General features: G+C 44.8%; 1 protein-coding gene across 1 annotated transcript in view; it reads right to left on the bottom strand.

Moving 5' to 3' along the window:
* Positions 1-596: 596 nt before the first annotated feature.
* The window catches only part of LOC139573193 (protein FAM171A1-like), a 61763-nt gene continuing 38268 nt past the window's right edge, over positions 597-24091 (bottom strand). Inside the window, exons 5-9 of the mRNA XM_071396385.1 lie at positions 19200-19376; positions 7439-7555; positions 4751-4865; positions 4421-4538; positions 597-4157 (exon numbers count right to left, since the gene is read on the bottom strand). Coding sequence (XP_071252486.1) covers positions 2550-4157; positions 4421-4538; positions 4751-4865; positions 7439-7555; positions 19200-19376 — 2135 coding nt within the window. The 3' untranslated portion in view covers positions 597-2549. The remainder of the gene's footprint in view (positions 4158-4420; positions 4539-4750; positions 4866-7438; positions 7556-19199; positions 19377-24091) is intronic.

Here is a 24091-nt window from a genome sequence, read left to right as displayed (position 1 = left end):
TTAATGAGTAGGTTTGTCCAAACCTTTGACTGGTACTGTATTTAAAAAAAATAACATCAACATTGCCACGCTATGGAGCGCGTCCGTCAGCTACTGAATTCAGGGGGAAACGGCTGAGCTGCAGGTTCTCTGGCCATTATGTCCAGATGGTGGGTTGATATGCTGCTCCCTTAAATCCACCCGTTAGTAACTGCCAACCGGGAAAGCCTTGAGAGGGGAGTCAGGTTCTCCCAGTCAGCAAGATGTTGATTGATTTCCTGTCTATATACAGGTCCGTCAAAAGGAGCATGAAATCTGACAAGCCTAATGGAAACGAAGAGGTCAACCATAAGGGAATGAAAAGCTTTACCATAATTCGGTGTGGCTCAGTAATGTAGAACATGTAGCCATGACTACTGCTTTAGTTATCAGATACATTAACAAAAACCATAAGAGCAGAATGTGTACATCTGGATACAGTCTAATCCTGAAGCTTGCACACATTTGACGTTGATCTACAGAGGATAACTCAATTATGTTCTCCTTAATTCTACTACACCCAAACGTGCTCTATAGTCTCTAGACTAGTGCTAAACAATACACAGAAGATGCAGAAGTCCAGTTGGTCTCTTTATTCAGAATAATAAGTGTAAATTATAATACAAGCAACCAGTTAAGACATTCAGAATGGATGGAACAGTAACATACAGTACTCTCCCAGAGTGGTTACTATGGTGATGGAGTACAGAGAGAGAGAGGATGAGGGGTCATTCACAACACTAGCTCACATGTCAACATGTAGAGGAGAGAACTATATACACTGTAATGCCTCAGATGTCATATGCTGTCACACAAACACACGACCTGCAGTATATTGTCTGCACGCACAGATATGAACACTCAGGCACTGCTGTCACACACACACACGACCTGCAGTATATTGTCTGCACGCACAGATATGAACACTCAGGCACATGCTTGCGCAGAAAGACATGACTACAGACAGAGACGGGCCCACACACTGGCACACAGAGGCAGATGCAAAAGTCAATAAACAATCTAGCTATGGCCACACAGCATCCTCCCTTTGTGACTGAGGAGAGGAGAGAGGGGGTTACTGCATGCTGTCTGCCAGGGACAGAGGGAGGAGAGGAGAGAGGGATGAGGTAGTGGAGGGTTAGAGCTCAACAGGGGAGAGGAGAAATAAATAGCTAACTGAACTGATCAACTGATGTGTACGAGTCAACTTGTTCAAAGGCACTTGGAAAACGAGGAAGTCGATTATAGTGGTTTCCAAACGTCAGGATGCAGTTTGGTTTCAGAGAAAAGGCTTGGGTGGGTGTGTGTGTTAAAACTCTGTACTTACAGTAAGGGAAAAAACGATAAAACATATCCGAGTAGAAAATAGCATAAACGTATTTGAGTAAAATAGTTTGGCAACTAAAATCACAGAGTACTTAAAATTACAAAACAAGGCATCTCAAGCAACTGTATAAAAGTGATGCATAGCCAGCCGTTCAGAGCAAAGTATGCCGAAGTCAGTGGTTCAACACACAAAAACCTTCATAATAAACCTCACTGGTAGAGTGCTGCAATATCAACAGTCACCAACAGAGGGGGCTGTATCCCATTATCTGATTCACCAGTCGTGTGGATGGGAAACTGAAGTTACACACACACTAATCTAAGGTACCCTAAACGTTGGAAAATGGAAACCTAAAAAAATTAGTGTCACATACACTGGATAGATGCAGCCATAGTAGTACGGAGCAAATGGAGCAAATCAGGGTTAAGTGCCTTGCTCAAGGGCACATCGACAGATTTCTCACCTTCTTGGCTTGGGTATTCGAACCAGCGATCTTTACGTTACTGGCCCACCGCTCTAACCGCTAGGCTACCTGCCGCCCAAATTAAGACTTGTGGGGGAAAAACTGATCGTAGATCTGTGCCTCTGGGCAACATCTACCTGCAGCATTATACATTAGAGTAGCTTCCTTTCCTGCTGTATGTAAATCCTGTCCTAGTTACTGATCTTAAAACACTACTACTCCTTCTACCTAGACCTGCCAGTAGACATCCGCCATATTGCTTTTACTTGTCCAATGCTTTTCAGATCAGTAGACTGAAGCAGATAAGACTGAGGAAAGGAGGCTGCTGCTAAGTATTGAAACACTCATTGTCTGTCTCTACTTTATTCTACAGCCCATTTTTGCTGACAGCTAATTTACTAAAGGCATAGCAGTTGTGCATTACATGTTCTCTGACGTTGTTTACTTTGTTTTTACTTCAGGAGGTCATCTGTATCACTCAGACAAAGTCTCTATGGCATGTCTAGTCAGTGGCCTGTCCATGTAGTGTGGGGCTATGATGAAACACAGGAAGGATTAGACATTAGAATGTATGGAGTTCCAACTGTTCCAATCGTTTCCATTCACTGACAGTTTCATTTAGCTCCCAGTGCAGATGTACTTCCTGAATGATCTGGATCTATAGCTGGCCAATCCTTCTTCATGTCACTCTGGGGTGGGGTGGTGCGAGGGGAAGTAAGGTCATAGTTCAAGGGTCAGAGGTTATTTGAGGTTAAAGACTGCCAGTAGGGGGCGCTCCTCCCTCTTCTGCCAGGGGCTCTTCTTCTCCTCCTCTCCGTGGTCGTCAGGGGCAACAGACAATAGGGCTGTCTGGTCATTGTCTGTCCTGAAGACCACACCCTCTGTCTCTGTGAGTGGGGGTGGAGAGGAGGAGGAGGAGGAGGAGGGGGAGGAGAGGGGTGAAGGAGCCTCTTCCCGTATCATCCCCTCTCCTCTGTGTTCCTCTTCTGCCTCGTCTTCCTCTCCTCTGTCCTCCTCCTCTTCCTCTACTTGTTGATGTTCCTGTGTGTTCTGCAACCCTGGACCTAAAGGGCTGTCCTGGGGGCTACACTCAGGAGTCTCCCCCTCCAGGTCATCCACATATACCAGCTGGGTGTAGGCCATGGCAGGAGGGCCGCTCTTTGTCCTCCCCCTCTCTCTGTCTTTCTCTCTTTCCCTCTCTCCTACCTTCCTCTCTACCTTCCTCCCCCTCCGCCCTGCTCTGGGCTCATTCAGGTCCACCCCGGAGTCCAGACTTGCGTCGTTTCCATTGACATGTCTACCACCACTGTTGTTACCATGGCTACCTCCTCCACCTGGATTCCCCTTGGCTTGCCCAGCCCGCTGCAAGTCTATGTAAGAGTGTCTGATGGCGTTAGACCGACCGTCCAATGAGACGAACCAGGCGCGCGGGTGTGTGAGCGGCTTCCCTCCCCGCAGTTCCATCAGTTTCCTCTCGGCCAATAGCGTGTCCTCGCCGTTCATTTGCATAATCCCTGCCTCCCCAAGTGCTGTCGGGATAGACAGGGACTCTGATAGGCTGCTCCACTCCCCTTGCCCCTCTCCTTGTCCCTGGTTGGCTGAGGCGGTAGCATAATCGGCGTGTGTTTGCCCCAGGGGCTGCTGGGAGTGTGAGGCGTTGAGCTCAGCCTGGATGGTCTCCAGGTCACTCTGCTGGTCAGTCTGTAAGAACAGGGCCTGGCCACACAGCGGGTGCTCCCCCGGCAGGCGCATGTAGTGGGCTGGGATCACCAGTGTGGGCCGGATCCTCCTGGGGTAACCGTCTCCTCCACTCAGCAGGTCCACGGACCCACAGCACAGCAGCTGCCTGGGGAGGGAGAGGGGCAGGGAGCCCAGGTGGTCCACAGACCGGGACAGGAGGTAGTCTGGGGGTCTGCGCTCACACCCCTCTCCTCTGATAGGGGAGACAGGTGGGGAGCAGGGCGAGGTAGCCTCACGCACACTAGTCCCGCCCTCCCCAACACCACTCAATTGACTTGCTGACGCCTGCACCTGATTTGAGGAGGAAAGTCTATCTGGGAGCTGATTGATGGATGAGCAGATGGAGGTGTATGATTGGCGGTAGCCGGCATCCGTCCCGGTGGAGAGGGCTGACTTTAACGGGAACGTCTCCACAGACTGACGGTAGTCTCTGCTGCGTGGCGTCAGGTTGCCTAGCGACGAGCCATGACAACTTCGGCTATGGTTTCCTAGCGACATGCGACTGTGGTTGCCATGGGAGACCAGGTCATGGCGATCGTAGGAGGAGGGTTTGAGCATGGGCGTGGTCATGTTGGGTTCTGCTGTCGTAGAGACCAGCTCCAAATGAACCTAGAGATGTGATAAGGTTTTAGTGTCAGTTTCACAGACAGTAGTGCTATGCCATTATCTAACATGCTCTTCAAACAAAATACACAGAACACACAGGGAACAATACCATCAATACACACTAACACAAAAGTGAAAAAACAACAGAATATTATCTGTGATTATAACAATGGAAAGTGCAATGGCAGTTCCAAAGTACAGTGGCAAAGGGAGAAAGCATGTTTGTATGAAGAGACCAGTGGTCCCTGGCCTGGGTGTTGACTGACCTCGCTGCTGATGAGGTTGAGGTGGGACATGGAGGTGGACTGGTCTCTCTTACTGCCCTCCAGGCCAGACGACAGAGTCAGCTTCTGCTGGGACAGACGAGGCTTCACACAACCACGCCTGGAAAGAGAGAGACAGGGAGAGGGAGATAGTGAGGGAGAGACAGGGAGAGAGAAACGGGGAGAGCGAGAGAGAGAGACAGGGAGGGAGAGAGAGAAGGGGGGAGGGATGAGAAGACAGTCCTGTTGAAACTCAAGACTGCTTCACTGACACACAAGACACACTTATGACAGTCAGCAGAGAAGTCCATTGATCCAGACAGATGGACAGACCTGCAGTAGTACAGTAGTAGACAGAGCAGGCAGAGGAGGATGACAGCCATGCCTCCCAGTATGGCCAATAGGAAGACAGTGTGGTACGTACTGATGTCCTTTGCCACCACCGGACCTGCAGAAACAGACACATTCTTTTTTTTTTTACGGTTCACAGAGGAAGTTATACCTGTTTTAAATGTGTGTGTTGGTACCTGTGTCTAGTGGGGACATGGTGTGTGTTGGTACCTGTGTCTAGTGGGGACATGGTGTGTGTTGGTACCTGTGTCTAGTGGGGACATGGTGTGTGTTGGTACCTGTGTCTAGTGGGGACATGGTGTGTGTTGGTACCTGTGTCTAGAGGGGACATGGTGTGTGTTGGTACCTGTGTCTAGTGGGGACATGGTGTGTGTTGGTACCTGTGTCTAGAGGGGACATGGTGTGTGTTGGTACCTGTGTCTAGTGGGGACATGGTGTGTGTTGGTACCTGTGTCTAGTGGGGACATGGTGTGTGTTGGTACCTGTGTCTAGAGGGGACATGGTGTGTGTTGGTACCTGTGTCTAGTGGGGACATGGTGTGTGTTGGTACCTACCTGTGTCTAGTGGGGACATGGTGTGTGTTGGTACCTGTGTCTAGTGGGGACATGGTGTGTGTTGGTACCTACCTGTGTCTAGAGGGGACATGGTGTGTGTTGGTACCTACCTGTGTCTAGAGGGGACATGGTGTGTGTTGGTACCTGTGTCTAGAGGGGACATGGTGTGTGTTGGTACCTGTGTCTAGTGGGGACATGGTGTGTGTTGGTACCTGTGTCTAGAGGGGACATGGTGTGTGTTGGTACCTGTGTCTAGTGGGGACATGGTGTGTGTTGGTACCTGTGTCTAGTGGGGACATGGTGTGTGTTGGTACCTACCTGTGTCTAGTGGGGACATGGTGTGTGTTGGTACCTGTGTCTAGTGGGGACATGGTGTGTGTTGGTACCTACCTGTGTCTAGAGGGGACATGGTGTGTGTTGGTACCTGTGTCTAGAGGGGACATGGTGTGTGTTGGTACCTGTGTCTAGAGGGGACATGGTGTGTGTTGGTACCTGTGTCTAGTGGGGACATGGTGTGTGTTGGTACCTGTGTCTAGAGGGGACATGGTGTGTGTTGGTACCTGTGTCTAGTGGGGACATGGTGTGTGTTGGTACCTACCTGTGTCTAGTGGGGACATGGTGTGTGTTGGTACCTACCTGTGTCTAGTGGGGACATGGTGTGTGTTGGTACCTACCTGTGTCTAGTGGGGACATGGTGTGTGTTGGTACCTACCTGTGTCTAGTGGGGACATGGTGTGTGTTGGTACCTGTGTCTAGTGGGGACATGGTGTGTGTTGGTACCTGTGTCTAGTGGGGACATGGTGTGTGTTGGTGCCTGTGTCTAGTGGGGACATGGTGTGTGTTGGTACCTGTGTCTAGTGGGGACATGGTGTGTGTTGGTACCTGTGTCTAGAGGGGACATGGTGTGTGTTGGTACCTGTGTCTAGTGGGGACATGGTGTGTGTTGGTACCTACCTGTGTCTAGTGGGGACATGGTGTGTGTTGGTACCTGTGTCTAGTGGGGACATGGTGTGTGTTGGTACCTGTGTCTAGTGGGGACATGGTGTGTGTTGGTACCTACCTGTGTCTAGAGGGGACATGGTGTGTGTTGGTACCTACCTGTGTCTAGTGGGGACATGGTGTGTGTTGGTACCTACCTGTGTCTAGTGGGGACATGGTGTGTGTTGGTACCTGTGTCTAGTGGGGACATGGTGTGTGTTGGTACCTGTGTCTAGAGGGGACATGGTGTGTGTTGGTACCTGTGTCTAGAGGGGACATGGTGTGTGTTGGTACCTGTGTCTAGTGGGGACATGGTGTGTGTTGGTACCTGTGTCTAGAGGGGACATGGTGTGTGTTGGTACCTGTGTCTAGAGGGGACATGGTGTGTGTTGGTACCTGTGTCTAGTGGGGACATGGTGTGTGTTGGTACCTACCTGTGTCTAGTGGGGACATGGTGTGTGTTGGTACCTGTGTCTAGTGGGGACATGGTGTGTGTTGGTACCTGTGTCTAGTGGGGACATGGTGTGTGTTGGTACCTACCTGTGTCTAGAGGGGACATGGTGTGTGTTGGTACCTGTGTCTAGAGGGGACATGGTGTGTGTTGGTACCTGTGTCTAGTGGGGACATGGTGTGTGTTGGTACCTGTGTCTAGAGGGGACATGGTGTGTGTTGGTACCTGTGTCTAGTGGGGACATGGTGTGTGTTGGTACCTGTGTCTAGAGGGGACATGGTGTGTGTTGGTACCTGTGTCTAGTGGGGACATGGTGTGTGTTGGTACCTACCTGTGTCTAGTGGGGACATGGTGTGTGTTGGTACCTACCTGTGTCTAGTGGGGACATGGTGTGTGTTGGTACCTACCTGTGTCTAGTGGGGACATGGTGTGTGTTGGTACCTACCTGTGTCTAGTGGGGACATGGTGTGTGTTGGTACCTACCTGTGTCTAGTGGGGACATGGTGTGTGTTGGTACCTGTGTCTAGTGGGGACATGGTGTGTGTTGGTACCTGTGTCTAGTGGGGACATGGTGTGTGTTGGTACCTGTGTCTAGTGGGGACATGGTGTGTGTTGGTACCTGTGTCTAGTGGGGACATGGTGTGTGTTGGTACCTGTGTCTAGTGGGGACATGGTGTGTGTTGGTACCTGTGTCTAGTGGGGACATGGCAGCCACCCAGTATCCCAGCTGAGGGGCGATGTAGGTTAGGCTGAGCTGGTCTCCCTCCCTCTGGACATAGCCCAGACTGCTCTTCAACCAGGCCCCTACAAACAAACACAGAGAGAGTTAGAGATATACTCTTCAACCACAGTAAATCAGTGTAAAGCGTTTGGCCTCGTCACTGTGCTGCTGCAGTTCTCCAGTCAACCACCGGGAGGCAGCAGACTCACAGTGACACAGTCATAACTCATACTGGCCAGGAGCCATATGAGCTAGTATCATCATAACATAGCCAGACACAGTCATTGTGTAAGATGAGGTAACACGACCTGGACAATCTAATGTCAGTTTTTATTTCGTCACCATTGGTATGATAAGTATTTGTGGTATGTAGGCTGATCCTAGATCTGTGTATGAGAGGGGCTATGACAGTGCAGCAGTGGGCTCTGCAGGGGATTCTCTGTCTATTGTAGATGCTCTGATGCAACCCAATTAGAAGGGAAGAACTAATGTACAGGGAGGTGAAGAGAGAAACAAGAGACTAATGTACAGGGAGGGGGGAGAGAGAAACAAGAGACTAATGTACAGGGAGGGGGGAGAGAGAAACAAGAGACTAATGTACAGGGAGGTGAAGAGAGAAACAAGAGACTAATGTACAGGGAGGTGAAGAGAGAAACAAGAGACTAATGTACAGGGAGGTGAAGAGAGAAACAAGAGACTAATGTACAGGGAGTGGGGAGAGAGAAACAAGAGACTAATGTACAGGGAGGTGAAGAGAGAAACAAGAGACTAATGTACAGGGAGGTGAAGAGAGAAACAAGAGACTAATGTACAGGGAGGTGAAGAGAGAAACAAGAGACTAATGTACAGGGAGGTGAAGAGAGAAACAAGAGACTAATGTACAGGGAGGGGGGAGAGAGAAACAAGAGACTAATGTACAGGGAGGTGAAGAGAGAAACAAGAGACTAATGTACAGGGAGGGGGGAGAGAGAAACAATAGACTAATGTACAGGGAGGGGGAGAGAGAAACAAGAGACTAATGTACATGGAGGGGAAGAGAGAAACAAGAGACTAATGTACAGGGAGGGGGGAGAGAGAAACAAGAGACTAATGTACAGGGAGGGGGAGAGAGAAACAAGAGACTAATGTACAGGGAGGGGGAGAGAGAAACAAGAGACTAATGTACAGGGAGGGGGAGAGAGAAACAAGAGACTAATGTACAGGGAGGGGGAGAGAGAAACAAGAGACTAATGTACAGGGAGGGGGAGAGAGAAACAAGAGACTAATGTACAGGGAGGGGGAGAGAGAAACAAGAGACTAATGTACAGGGAGGGGGAGAGAGAAACAAGAGACTAATGTACAGGGAGGGGGAGAGAGAAACAAGAGACTAATGTACAGGGAGGTGAAGAGAGAAACAAGAGACTAATGTACAGGGAGGGGAAGAGAGAAACAAGAGACTAATGTACAGGGAGGGGGAGAGAGAAACAAGAGACTAATGTACAGGGAGGGGGAGAGAGAAACAAGAGACTAATGTACAGGGAGGGGGAGAGAGAAACAAGAGACTAATGTACAGGGAGGGGGGAGAGAGAAACAAGAGACTAATGTACAGGGAGGGGGAGAGAGAAACAAGAGACTAATGTACAGGGAGGGGAAGAGAGAAACAAGAGACTAATGTACAGGGAGGGGGAGAGAGAAACAAGAGACTAATGTACAGGGAGGGGGAGAGAGAAACAAGAGACTAATGTACAGGGAGGGGGAGAGAGAAACAAGAGACTAATGTACAGGGAGGGGGAGAGAGAAACAAGAGACTAATGTACAGGGAGGGGGGAGAGAGAAACAAGAGACTAATGTACAGGGAGGGGGAGAGAGAAACAAGAGACTAATGTACAGGGAGGGGGAGAGAGAAACAAGAGACTAATGTACAGGGAGGGGAAGAGAGAAACAAGAGACTAATGTAAAGGGAGGGGGAGAGAGAAACAAGAGACTAATGTACAGGGGGGGGGGGGAGAGAAACAAGAGACTAATGTACATGGAGGGGGAGAGAGAAACAAGAGACTAATGTACAGGGAGGGGGGAGAGAGAAACAAGAGACTAATGTACAGGGAGGGGGGAGAGAAACAGGAGACTAATGTACAGGGAGGGGGGAGAGAAACAGGAGACTAATGTACAGGGAGGGGGAGAGAGAAACAAGAGAAAGAGAGAAATGCCTGTGACTCAGCATCTTTGTGAAACGCTGCGCCTCCCTCCCTCCCTCCCTCCCTCACACACAGTTGTCATCGATCCCCATGGACCAAGTACAGCTAAGCACAGAAACAGCCCAACCCAGCACAGCCCTGTCCTCTTGAGGAGTCAACTCTCACTGGATGACCTTTTACATTAGTGTATTGTATCCTCTGGCTGTAAGGCATCGCACACACACATACACACACACACATACAAACACACGCAAGCATGCACACAGAGTCAATACTGGTCACCTTTACATTAGTACTAGTCCTTTGTGAGAGTTTGTAGGAACGTCATCATGAACTCTGTTCAGATGTGAACTGGATGGTAATGACATTATTAACTCCTCTCTGTAATGTATTGAGTCTGGATGGTAGTTACATCATTAACTCCTCTCTGTAATGTATTGACATCATTAACTCCTCTCTGTAATGTATTGACATCATTAACTCCTCTCTGTAATGTATTGACATCATTAACTCCTCTCTGTAATGTATTGACATCATTAACTCCTCTCTGTAATGTATTGACATCATTAACTCCTCTCTGTAATGCATTGACATCAGTAACTCCTCTCTGTAATGCATTGACATCAGTAACTCCTCTCTGTAATGCATTGAGTCTGGATGGTAATGACATCATTAACTCATCTCTGTAATGTATTGACATCATTAACTCCTCTCTGTAATGCATTGACATCATTAACTCCTCTCTGTAATGTATTGACATCATTAACTCCTCTCTGTAATGTATTGACATCATTAACTCCTCTCTGTAATGTATTGACATCATTAACTCCTCTCTGTAATGTATTGACATCATTAACTCCTCTCTGTAATGCATTGACATTATTAACTCCTCTCTGTAATGTATTGACATCATTAACTCCTCTCTGTAATGCATTGACATCATTAACTCCTCTCTGTAATGTATTGATTCTGGATGGTAGTTACATCATTATCTCCTCTCTGTAATGTATTGACATCATTAACTCCTCTCTGTAATGTATTGACATCATTAACTCCTCTCTGTAATGTAGTTACATCATTAACACCTCTCTGTAATGTATTGAGTCTGGATGGTAGTTACATCATTAACTCCTCTCTGTAATGTATATACATCATTATCTCCTCTCTGTAATGTAGTTACATCATTAACTCCTCTCTGTAATGTATTGACATCATTAACTCCTCTCTGTAATGTATTGACATCATTAACTCCTCTCTGTAATGTATTGACATCATTAACTCCTCTCTGTAATGTATTGACATCATTAACTCCTCTCTGTAATGTATTGACATCATTAACTCCTCTCTGTAATGTATTGACATCATTAACTCCTCTCTGTAATGTATTGACATCATTACCTCCTCTCTGTAATGTATTGACATCATTAACTCCTCTCTGTAATGTATTGAGTCTGGATGGTAGTTACATCATTAACTCCTCTCTGTAATGTATTGACATCATTAACTCCTCTCTGTAATGCATTGACATCATTATCTCCTCTCTGTAATGTATTGACATCATTAACTCCTCTCTGTAATGTATTGACATCATTACCTCCTCTCTGTAATGTATTGACATCATTAACTCCTCTCTGTAATGTATTGACATCATTAACTCCTCTCTGTAATGTATTGACATCATTATCTCCTCTCTGTAATGTAGTTACATCATTAACTCCTCTCTGTAATGTATTGACATCATTATCTCCTCTCTGTAATGTAGTTACATCATTAACTCCTCTCTGTAATGTAGTTACATCATTACCTCCTCTCTGTAATGTAATGACATCATTAACTCCTCTCTGTAATGTATTGACATCATTATCTCCTCTCTGTAATGTAGTTACATCATTAACTCCTCTCTGTAATGTATTGACATCATTAACTCCTCTCTGTAATGTAATGACTTCAGTAACTCCTCTCTGTAATGTATTGAGTCTGGATGGTAGTTACATCATTAACTCCTCTCTGTAATGTAGTTACATCATTAACTCCTCTCTGTAATGTAATGACATCATTAACTCCTCTCTGTAATGTATTGACATCATTATCTCCTCTCTGTAATGTAGTTACATCATTAACTCCTCTCTGTAATGTATTGACATCATTAACTCCTCTCTGTAATGTAATGACTTCAGTAACTCCTCTCTGTAATGTATTGACATCATTAACTCCTCTCTGTAATGTATTGAGTCTGGATGGTAGTTACATCATTAACTCCTCTCTGTAATGTATTGACATCATTAACTCCTCTCTGTAATGTATTGACATCATTAACTCCTCTCTGTAATGTATTGAGTCTGGATGGTAGTTACATCATTAACTCCTCTCTGTAATGTATTGACATCATTAACTCCTCTCTGTAATGTATTGACATCATTAACTCCTCTCTGTAATGCATTGACATCATTAACTCCTCTCTGTAATGTATTGACATCATTAACTCCTCTCTGTAATGCATTGACATCATTAACTCCTCTCTGTAATGTATTGACATCATTAACTCCTCTCTGTAATGTAATGACATCATTAACTCCTCTCTGTAATGTATTGACATCATTATCTCCTCTCTGTAATGTAGTTACATCATTAACTCCTCTCTGTAATGTATTGACATCATTAACTCCTCTCTGTAATGTATTGAGTCTGGATGGTAGTTACATCATTAACTCCTCTCTGTAATGTATTGACATCATTAACTCCTCTCTGTAATGTATTGACATCATTAACTCCTCTCTGTAATGTATTGACATCATTAACTCCTCTCTGTAATGTATTGACATCATTAACTCCTCTCTGTAATGCATTGACATCATTAACTCCTCTCTGTAATGTATTGACATCATTAACTCCTCTCTGTAATGTATTGACATCATTAACTCCTCTCTGTAATGCATTGACATCATTAACTCCTCTCTGTAATGTATTGACATCATTAACTCCTCTCTGTAATGTATTGACATCATTAACTCCTCTCTGTAATGTATTGATTCTGGATGGTAGTTACATCATTAACTCCTCTCTGTAATGTATTGACATCATTAACTCCTCTCTGTAATGTATTGAGTCTGGATGGTAGTTACATCATTAACTCCTCTCTGTAATGTATTGACATCATTAACTCCTCTCTGTAATGTATTGACATCATTAACTCCTCTCTGTAATGTATTGAGTCTGGATGGTAGTTACATCATTAACTCCTCTCTGTAATGTATTGACATCATTAACTCCTCTCTGTAATGTATTGACATCATTATCTCCTCTCTGTAATGTATTGAGTCTGGATGGTAGTTACATCATTAACTCCTCTCTGTAATGTATTGACATCATTAACTCCTCTCTGTAATGTATTGACATCATTAACTCCTCTCTGTAATGTATTGACATCATTATCTCCTCTCTGTAATGTAGTTACATCATTATCTCCTCTCTGTAATGTATTGAGTCTGAATGGTAGTTACATCATTAACTGGACGGTAGTTACATCATTAACTGGACGGTAGTTACATCATTAACTGGACGGTAGTTACATCATTAACTGGACGGTAGTTACATCATTAACTGGACGGTAGTTACATCATTAACTGGACGGTAGTTACATCATTAACTGGACGGTAGTTACATCATTAACTGGACGGTAGTTACATCATTAACTGGACGGTAGTTACATCATTAACTGGACGGTAGTTACATCATTAACTGGACGGTAGTTACATCATTAACTGGACGGTAGTTACATCATTAACTGGACGGTAGTTACATCATTAACTGGACGGTAGTTACATCATTAACTGGACGGTAGTTACATCATTAACTGGACGGTAGTTACATCATTAACTGGACGGTAGTTACATCATTAACTGGACGGTAGTTACATCATTAACTGGACGGTAGTTACATCATTAACTGGACGGTAGTTACATCATTAACTGGACGGTAGTTACATCATTAACTGGACGGTAGTTACATCATTAACTGGACGGTAGTTACATCATTAACTGGACGGTAGTTACATCATTAACTGGACGGTAGTTACATCATTAACTGGACGGTAGTTACATCATTAACTGGACGGTAGTTACATCATTAACTGGACGGTAGTTACATCATTAACTGGACGGTAGTTACATCATTAACTGGACGGTAGTTACATCATTAACTGGACGGTAGTTACATCATTAACTGGACGGTAGTTACATCATTAACTGGACGGTAGTTACATCATTAACTGGACGGTAGTTACATCATTAACTGGACGGTAGTTACATCATTAACTGGACGGTAGTTACATCATTAACTGGACGGTAGTTACATCATTAACTGGACGGTAGTTACATCATTAACTGGACGGTAGTTACATCATTAACTGGACGGTAGTTACATCATTAACTGGACGGTAGTTACATCATTAACTGGACGGTAGTTACATCATTAACTGGACGGTAGTTACATCATTAACTGGATGGTAGTTACATCATTAACTGGATGGTAGTTACATCATTAACTGGATGGTAGTTACATCATTAACTGGACGGTAGTTACATCATAACTGGATGGTAGTTACATCATTAACTGGATGGTAGTTACATCATTAACTGGATGGTAGTTACATCATTAACTGGATGGTAGTTACATCATTAACTGGATGGTAGTTACATCATTAACTGGATGGTAGTTACATCATTAACTGGACGGTAGTTACAGAGGTAAACATGCTCCTTTCTAACAGTATGTGACATCATTCAGCTCAGTGCTCCACAACATCACAGAACAAAATACATGCTGTCAGTTAAACTAGCAGAACAGGTTTCACCAAGTCTGTGTGTGTCTTTTGCTCAAGTGTCTGTGTCTGTGTGTGTGTGAGAGTTGGTGTGTGTCTGTGTGCTCAAGCATCTGTGTGTGTCTGTGTGCTCAAGCATCTGTGTGTGTCTGTGTGCTCAAGCATCTGTGTGTGTCTGTGTGCTCAAGCATCTGTATGTCTGTGTGAGAGTTGGTGTCTGTGAGAGTTGGTGTGTATGTGTGTGTCTGTGAGAGTTGGTGTGTGTGTGTGTGTCTGTGAGAGTTGGTGTGTGTGTGTGTGTGTCTGTGAGAGTTGGTGTGTGTGTGTGTGTGTCTGTGAGAGTTGGTGTGTGTGTGTGTGTCTGTGAGAGTTGGTGTGTGTGTGTGTCTGTGAGAGTTGGTGTGTGTATGCGTCTGTGAGAGTTGGCGTGTGTGTGTGTGAGAATTGGTGTGTGTGTGATAGTTGGTGTGTGTGTGATAGTTGGTGTGTGTGTGCTCAAGCATCTGTATGTCTGTGTGAGAGTTGGTGTGTGTCTGTGAGAGTTGGTGTGTGTGTGTGTGTGTGTCTGTGAGAGTTGGTGTGTGTATGCGTGTGTCTGTGAGAGTTGGTGTGTGTGTGTCTGTGATAGTTGGTGTGTGTATGCGTCTGTGAGAGTTGGCGTGTGTGTATGAGAATTGGTGTGGGTGTGTGAGAGAGTTGGTGTGTGTATGCGTCTGTGAGAGTTGGCGTGTGTGTATAAGAATTGGTGTGTGTGTGTGAGAGAGTTGATGTGTGTTATCCCCTCTCCATGTGCAAGCCTAGACAACAACACACTCCCTCCTAACATTGGCTTCTTTGTGAGGAGAAAGAATGATCAGGCAGAAATATTTCTGGAGAAATCTCAAACTCTCTCTCTCGCACACTTACACACACACTAGAGGTCGACCGATTATGATTTTTCAACGCCGATACCGATTATTGGAGGACCAAAAAAAGCCGATACCGATTAATCGGCCGATGTTTTACATTTATTTGTAATAATGACAATTACAACAATACTGAATGAACACTTATTTTAACTTAATATAATACATCAATAAAATCAATTTAGCCTCAAATAAATAATGAAACATGTTCAATTTGGTTTAAATAATGCAAAAACAAAGTGTTGGAGAAGAAAGTAAAAGTGCAATATGTGCCATGTAAGAAAGCTACAAACTGAATTGGTCCACCCACACAGACAGCGTTGTGAAGAAGGCGCAGCAGCGCCTCTTCAACCTCAGGAGGCTGAAGAAATTCGGCTTGTCACCAAAAGCACTCACAAACTTCTACAGATGCACAATCGAGAGCATCCTGTCGGGCTGTATCACCGCCTGGTACGGCAACTGCTCCGCCCACAACCGTAAGGCTCTCCAGAGGGTAGTGAGGTCTGCAGAACGCATCACCGGGGGCAAACTACCTGCCCTCCAGGACACCTACACCACCCGATGTCACAGGAAGGCCATAAAGATCATCAAGGACAACAACCACCCAAGCCACTGCCTGTTCACCCCGCTATCATCCAGAAGGCGAGGTCAGTACAGGTGCATCAAAGCAGGGACCGAGAGACTGAAAAACAGCTTCTATCTCAAGGCCATCAGACTGTTAAACAGCCACCACTAACATTTAGCGGCCGCTGCCAACATACTGACTCAACTCCAGCCACTTTAAAAATGGGAATTGATGGAAATTATGTAAAAATGTACCACTAGCCACTTTAAACAATGCCACTTAATATAATGTTTACATACCCTACATTACCCATCTCATATGTATATACTGTACTCTATATCATCTACTGCATCTTGCCATCTTTATGTAATACATGTACCACTAGCCACTTTAAACTATGCCACTTTATGTTTACATACCCTACAGTACTCATCTCATATGTATATACCGTACTCTATACCATCTACTGCATCTTGCCATGCCGTTCTGTACCACCACTCATTCATATATCTTTATGTACATATTCTTTATCCCTTTACACTTGTGTGTGTGTATAAGGTAGTAGTTGTGGAATTGTTAGGTTAGATTACTTGTTGGTTATTACTGCATTGTCGGAACTAGAAGCACAAGCATTTCGCTACACTCGCATTAACATCTGCTAACCATGTGTATGTGACTAATAAAATTTGATTTGATTTGATTTGAGAACATATGAAAGCTGGTGGTTCTGCTAAATGACTTAAATGTTCCTTTTAACATGAGTCTTCAATATTCCCAGGTAAGAAGTTTTAGGTTGTAGTTATTATAGGAATTATAGGACTATTTCTCTCTATACGATTTGTATTTCATATACCTTTGACTATTGGATGTTCTTATAGACACTTTAGTATTGCCAGTGTAACAGTATAGCTTCCGTCCCTCTCCTCGCCCCAACCTGGGCTCGAACCAGGAACACATCGACAACAGCCACCCTCGAAGCAGCGTTAACCATGCAGAGCAAGGGGAATAACTACTCCAAGTCTCAGAGCGAGTGACGTTTGAAACGCTATTAGCGCGCACCCCGCTAACTAGCTAGCCATTTCACATCGGTTACACCAGCCTAATCTCGGGAGTTGATAGGCTTGAATTCATAAACAGCAGAGCTGCTGGCAAAACGCACAAAAGTGCTGTTTGAATGAATGCTTTACGAGCCTGCTGGTGCCCACCATCGCTCAGTCAGACTGCTCTATCAAATCATAGACTTAATTATAACATAATAACACACAGAAATACGAGCCTTAGGTCATTAATATGGTCGAATCCGGAAACTATCATCTCGAAAACAAAACATTTATTATTTCAGTGAAATACGGAACTGTTCCGTATTTTATCTAACGGGTGACATCCATAAGTCTAAATATTCCTGTTACATTGTACAACCTTCAATGTTATGTCATAATTACGTAAAATTCTGGCAAATTAGTTTGCAACGAGCCAGGCGGCCCAAACTGTTGCATATACACTGACTCTGCGTGCAATGAACGCAAGAGAAATGACACAATTTCGCCTGCTAACCTGGATTTATTTTAGCTAAATATGCAGGTTTAAAAATACATACTTCTGTGTATTGATTTTAAGAAAGGCATTGATGTTTATGGTTAAGTACACATTGGAGCAACGACAGTCCTTTTTCGCGAATGCGCACTGCATCGATTATATGCAACACAAGACACGCTAGATAAACTAGTAGTATCATCAACCATGTGTAGTTAACTAGTGATTATGATTGATTGTTTTTTATAAGATAAGTTTAATGGTAGCTAGCATCTTACCATGGCTTCTTACTGCATTCGCGTAACAGGCGTGCTCCTCGTGAGGCAGGTGGTTAGAGCGTTGGGCGTCCAAAATTGCCGGCTTCCGATTGTTATGAAAACTTGAAATCGTCCCTAATTAAATCGGCCATTCCGATTAAATCGGTCGACCTCTAACACACACACACTCTCTAACTGGTCACTGGAGAAACTCAATTAAAGCCCCGGGTCTGTTAGGTTTGTTATTTGGGGGTTGCTAGGGAAACGGTGGACTAAAACACAGAGGACCAGAGGTGGCTGTTTCTGGGAAATATTAACCCCATACAGCGTGCGTGTGTGTGCGTGTATTGACACAAGGCTACATACCCTCTGGCTATAAGGCATCGTGGGAACAGTGGCTTTCAATGTCAATCATGTAAAGGGTCACCCAGTGAGAGAGTTGACTCCTCAGGAGAACATGGCTGGTACAGTACTGTGTGTGATTGTTTACACCTAAGGTGTATATCTGTCTGTGTCTGTGTGTCTGTGTGCTCCTATAGCCCCTGTCCTAATCAGCCCATTGGGTTAGTGACTGGTCTCCTTCAGCAACAGTAAGTCACGTTGTGTTGGTCACATTGACTGGACCTTCATATCACAGGACGTCCTTGGTAGTGTACCTCAGCTTGACTGGTTCAAGCACTACTCTGGCTACCCTCCTAAATCACTCCACTGCTGTCTGAGTCAATGATCTATGGCTGACTACAACTGTACTGATCTGGGGAGGGAGGGAGAGAGGGAGAGGGGGAGAGGGGGAGAGGGGAGGGAGAGAGGGAGAGGGGAGGGAGAGAGGGGAGGGAGGGAGAGAGGGAGAGAGGGAGAGAGGGAGAGAGGGGAGGGAGAGAGGGAGAGAGGGGAGGGAGAGAGGGGAGGGAGAGAGGGGAGGGAGGGAGAGGGGAGAGAGGGGAGGTAGGGATTTTCCAAACAGGTTAGGCTACATTTCCTAGCCAATCTTGTGATGTGGATGTAATCAGGAACAAGAAGTATTGTGTTTTAATACGGTGCGTTACGTCCAATAATATGGCAGATAATCTTTTATAAAGTTCTCAATTATTCCATTCATAACTCTGCCACACTGTAATCTCCCGTCTCACTGTACAGTGTGTGTGTGTGTGTGTGTGTGTGTGTGTTGCATTCTGGTACGTTTTCTTTCCCCAGTTCCTTTAAAAAAAAGAATGTAGTGATGCATTTCCCAGCTTGACTGAGATACACACATCCCATCAACTTTCAGGAAACATGGATCCCACTGATGAAGGATGCAGGAGACACACACACACACACACACCACAACACACACACACACACCACAACAAACACACACAACAACACACACCATACCCCACTGACTAGAAGTTCAGAGGGGAGGAAATCTGCTCCCTGCTCAGAAAGGGAAAAACTGAAAAGCTGTGTGTGTGTGTGTGTGTGTGTATATACTCACCTAGACTGGGGTCGAACCTCCAGGCTGGGATGTGTTGGTTCTCCTTCAGGCCGCTATTGGCCGGTAGAGGGATGGAGATGCTGATTGGGCCATTCACCTGGAGCTCCACCCCCTCGCTGGCCAATAGGTGGACAGAGATGGCCGCCACTGGAGTCAGCTCAAACCTACGCCCACTTCCTGTTAGAGGAGGAGAGCCAAAAGAGAGGAGTAGTGAGGGTCGAAGAGAGGAAGGAGGTGTAGTGAGAGGGAGAGAGAGGAGAGGTGTAGTGAGAGGGAGAGGTGTAGTGAGAGGGAGAGAGAGGGAGAGGTGTAGTGAGAGGGAGAGAGAGAGAGAGGAGAGGTGTAGTGAGAGGGAGAGGTATAGTGAGAGGGAGAGAGAGGAGAGGTGTAGTGAGAGGGAGAGAGAGGAGAGGTGTAGTGAGAGGGAGAGAGAGGGAGAGGTGTAGTGAGAGGGAGAGGTGTAGTGAGAGGGAGAGAGAGGAGAGGTGTAGTGAGAGGGAGAGGTGTAGTGAGAGGGAGAGAGAGGAGAGGTGTAGTGAGAGGGAGAGTGTAGTGAGAGGGAGAGAGAGGAGAGGTGTAGTGAGAGGGAGAGGTGTAGTGAGAGGGAGAGAGAGGAGAGGTGTAGTGAGAGGGAGAGGTGTAGTGAGAGGGAGAGAGGGAGGAGATGTGTAGTGAGAGTGAGTGAGAGTGAGGGAGAGAGGGAGGAGAGGTGTAGTGAGAGGGAGAGAGGGAGAGAGGGAGGAGAGGTGTAGTGAGAGTGAGAGAGAGAGGTGTAGTGAGAGTGAGAGAGAGAGGTGTAGTGAGAGAGAGGAGAGGTGTAGTGAGAGGGAGAGAGAGGGAGGAGAGGTGTAGTGAGAGGGAGAGAGAGGAGAGGTGTAATGAGAGCGAGAGAGGGGGGAGAGGTGTAGTGAGAGAGAGGAGAGGTGTAGTGAGAGGGAGAGAGAGAGGAGAGGTGTAGTGAGAGGGAGAGAGAGAGGAGAGATGTAGTGAGAGAGAGAGAGAGAGAGAGAGAGAGAGAGAGGAGAGGTGTAGTGAGAGAGAGAGAGAGAGAGAGAGAGGAGAGATGTAGTGAGAGAGAGAGAGAGAGAGAGAGGAGAGGTGTAGTGAGAGAGAGGAGAGGTAGTGAGAGGGAGAGAGAGAGGAGAGGTGTAGTGAGAGAGAGGAGAGGTGTAGTGAGAGGGAGAGAGAGAGGAGAGGTGTAGTGAGAGAGAGGAGAGGTGTAGTGAGAGAGAGGAGAGGTGTAGTGAGAGGGAGAGAGAGGAGAGGTGTAGTGAGAGAGAGGAGAGGTGTAGTGAGAGGTGTAGTGAGAGAGAGGAGGGGTGTAGTGAGAGGAAGAGAGAGAGGAGAGGTGTAGTGAGAGGGACAGAGAGAGAGGGAGAGGAGAGGTGTAATGAAAGCGAGAGAGGGAGGAGAGGTGTAGTGAGAGTGAGGGAGAGAGGGAGGAGAGGTGTAGTGAGAGGGAGAGAGAACTCACAATACCAAAACAATAAAGATGGTGTCAATTCGGCTACTCTAAACATCAACTGCATATTCCAAAAAGCAGCATCGAAAGCAAATTTGAGAAAACCAAAGAAATGCAACATCAGAAACAAAAAACAAAATGTTTCTGACAAATGGTTTGATAATGAATGTAAAACAATTAGAAAACACCTAAGACAAATGTCAAACAAAAAACATAAGCAGCAAAACAACCCAGAGCTACGATATGAATACTTTGAAACTCTGAAACAGTATAAACATACACTGAAACGCAAGAAACTGAATTATACCAACAAGACACTTGATGAAATTGAAAACGCAATTGACCAAAATCAGTTCTGGGACATGTGGAACAGTTTAAGCACAACAAAGCCACAAGAATTAGCCATACAAGATGTAGGAATTTGGAAAACTTATTTTGATAATCTATACAAAAACATCCCACAAAAAGACTTAAAACAGAACCATTTAGAAATTAAAGAAAAATTGAACATCCTTGAATCAGTAATTAAAAACAACCAAAATCCATTAGATTACCCAATAACCCAACAAGAACTAAATGAAAAGCTCAAATCTATTAAATCAAAGAAGGCTTGTGGTCTAGACAACATCAGAAATGAAATGCTGAAAAACAGCACACCTGAGTTGCAAAATGCTGTGCTTAAATTGTTCAACATGGTTTTAACTTCTGGCTGCTTCCCTGATGTCTGGAACCAGGGGCTCATCTCCCCTATCCACAAAAGTGGAGACAAATCAGACCCCAATAATTACAGGGGAATTTGTGTAAACAGTAACTTGGGAAAGGTTTTCTGTAGCATTTTGAATTCAAGAATTCAAACCTTTCTTCAAGAAAAAAATGTAATAACTAAATGTCAAATTGGCTTTCTCCCTAACCATCGCACTACTGACCATATATACACCTTACACACACTAATTAATAAACACGTCCACCAAAAAAAAGAGGGCAAAATCTTTGCTTGCTTTATTGACTTTAAAAAAGCATTTGATTCTATTTGGCACGAAGGGCTATTCTCCAAAGTGGGCATGGTGGTAAGGTGTATGACTTAATAAAATGTATGTACACAGAAAACAAGTGTGCAATAAAAATCAAAAACCAAAGAACAGAATTATTTTCACAATGTCGAGGTGTGAGACAAGGCTGTAGTTTGAGTCCAAATCTTTTCAACATTTATATCAATGAATTAGCAGACATGTTGGACATTTCTCCAGCCCCAGGACTCACACTATTTGACACAGAGGTGAAATACCTGCTATATGCTGATGACTTGGTACTTCTATCACCAACCAAAGAAGGTCTTCAACAGAACATTAATATTCTAGAGCAATATTGCCATAATTGGGCCCTGGCAGTAAATTTCCCAAAAACTAAAATCATGAATTTCCAAAAACAAAACAGATGTCAGAAACACAAATATAAATTCACCCTGAACAACACCATCATTGAACACACAAAAAATTACACCTACCTTGGTCTGACCATATCTGCATCGGGAAACTTTAATAGGGCAGTGAATGCACTCAAAGAAAAAGCCCGCAGAGCATTGTATGCAATAAAAATGAAATTATTCAAAATCAACATCCCAAATAGAATTTGGACCAAAATATTTGACAGTGTAATCCTACCAATAGCTCTTTACGGAAGTGAGGTTTGGGGGTCACTCAATAAAATGGACTTTAAAATGTGGGACAAACATCCAATTAAAGCCCTACATGCAGAATTCTGTCGGAAAATCCTACAAGTCCAGAGAAATACACCAACTAATGCATGTAGGGCAGAATTGGGCCGCTTTCCAGTAATAATGAAAATACAGAAAAGATCATTAAAATTTTGGCTACATCTAAATTCAAGTCCAAATTCGAGTCTGCAATTTAAAGCACTTCAAACCCAAGAGCTGAGCCCAGAAACGAGCCCTCTCAGTCAGCTGGTGTTGGACCTCACCAACCAAGCTGACACCAGCACTGCTTCAAAAGAAAGAATTCCAATAAACAAAATCATTAACCAATCAAAGGACTCATATATACAACATTGGAAAAACGAAACAAAATCCCAAAGCCGACTAAATTGCTATCTGACCCTAAACAGAGAATATGAATTGGCTGAATATCTCTACTCTGTCAGAGATACGAAGCAGAGACAGATCCTTACCAAGTACAGGCTGAGTGACCACCGATTGGCAATAGAAACCGGCAGACATAAAAAGACATGGCTACCCAAAGAGGAGCGTGTATGTGGTCACTGCACGACAGGGGAGGTAGAAACAGAGATGCACTTTCTCCTTTACTGTGATAAATATTCCTCACCAAGAGATTCATTATTCACAGAAATGTCTACATTTATTCCAAATTTTAACTCCCAGAGGAAAAACTAAAAATACTCATGGGCGAAGGAGCAATGGCTCCTCTTGCAGCCAAATATGTATTTGCCTGCCATAGCCTGAGGGACACTGAATAATAACATCTGCATAGTAAGCAGTAACTTACTTATTATTACTATTATTGTTATTACTGTTATTGTTATTACTATTATTATTGTTGTTTATCATTCCAAGTAGTAATGGTATGGGTGGTAATGGTAATGATAGCAGTTTAATGATGGTGGTGGTGGTAGTAGTGGTAATGATGATAGTAGTTGTAGTACCGATGTAATGGTGAAGATGACCGTTATTTAGTTATAAGTTAGTTATAGTTTCATTTTTTTATTACATTACATTCGATTATTGACTGTTACCATTTTATTGCTACTATTTTTATATTTAATTTTGTATTATTATTTACTGCCATTCTATATTATTATTTGTCATTGTTTATAATTTTATTACAATGTATATTGTATACATTGTTGCTTTGGCAATATTGACACAATGTTTTTCATGCCAATAAAGCAGCTTGAATTTGAATTTGAGAGAGGAGAGGTGTAGTGAGAGGGAGAGAGAGGAGAGGTGTAGTGAGAGGGAGAGAGAGGAGAGGTGTAGTGAGAGGGAGAGAGAGGAGAGGTGTAGTGAGAGGGAGAGAGAGGAGAGGTTATTGGGAAGTGTATCTTTGATGGAGCCTCTTACAGAGAGCTGTACCTCACCCCTACCTTCACCCCTCCTCTCCTCAACCCTACCTTATTCACATCCACCCCTCACCCCTACCTTCACCCCTCCTCTCCTCAACCCTACCTTATTCACATCCACCCCTCACCCCTACCTTCACCCCTCCTCTCCTCAACCCTACCTTATTCACATCCACCCCTCACCCCTATCTTCACCCCTCCTCTCCTCAACCCTAACTTATTCACATCCACCCCTCACCCCTACCTTCACCCCTCAACCCTACCTTATTCACACCCACCCCTACCTTCACCCCTATATCACCCCACCCACTCCTCATCCCTCCCTCCACCTCACCCC

Source organism: Salvelinus alpinus, chromosome 4, assembly GCF_045679555.1.
Source record: "Salvelinus alpinus chromosome 4, SLU_Salpinus.1, whole genome shotgun sequence".
Taxonomy (NCBI): Eukaryota; Metazoa; Chordata; class Actinopteri; order Salmoniformes; family Salmonidae; genus Salvelinus; species Salvelinus alpinus.
The sequence above is the reverse complement of the archived record's forward strand: the minus strand, read 5'-3'. Positions and strand labels throughout refer to the sequence as shown.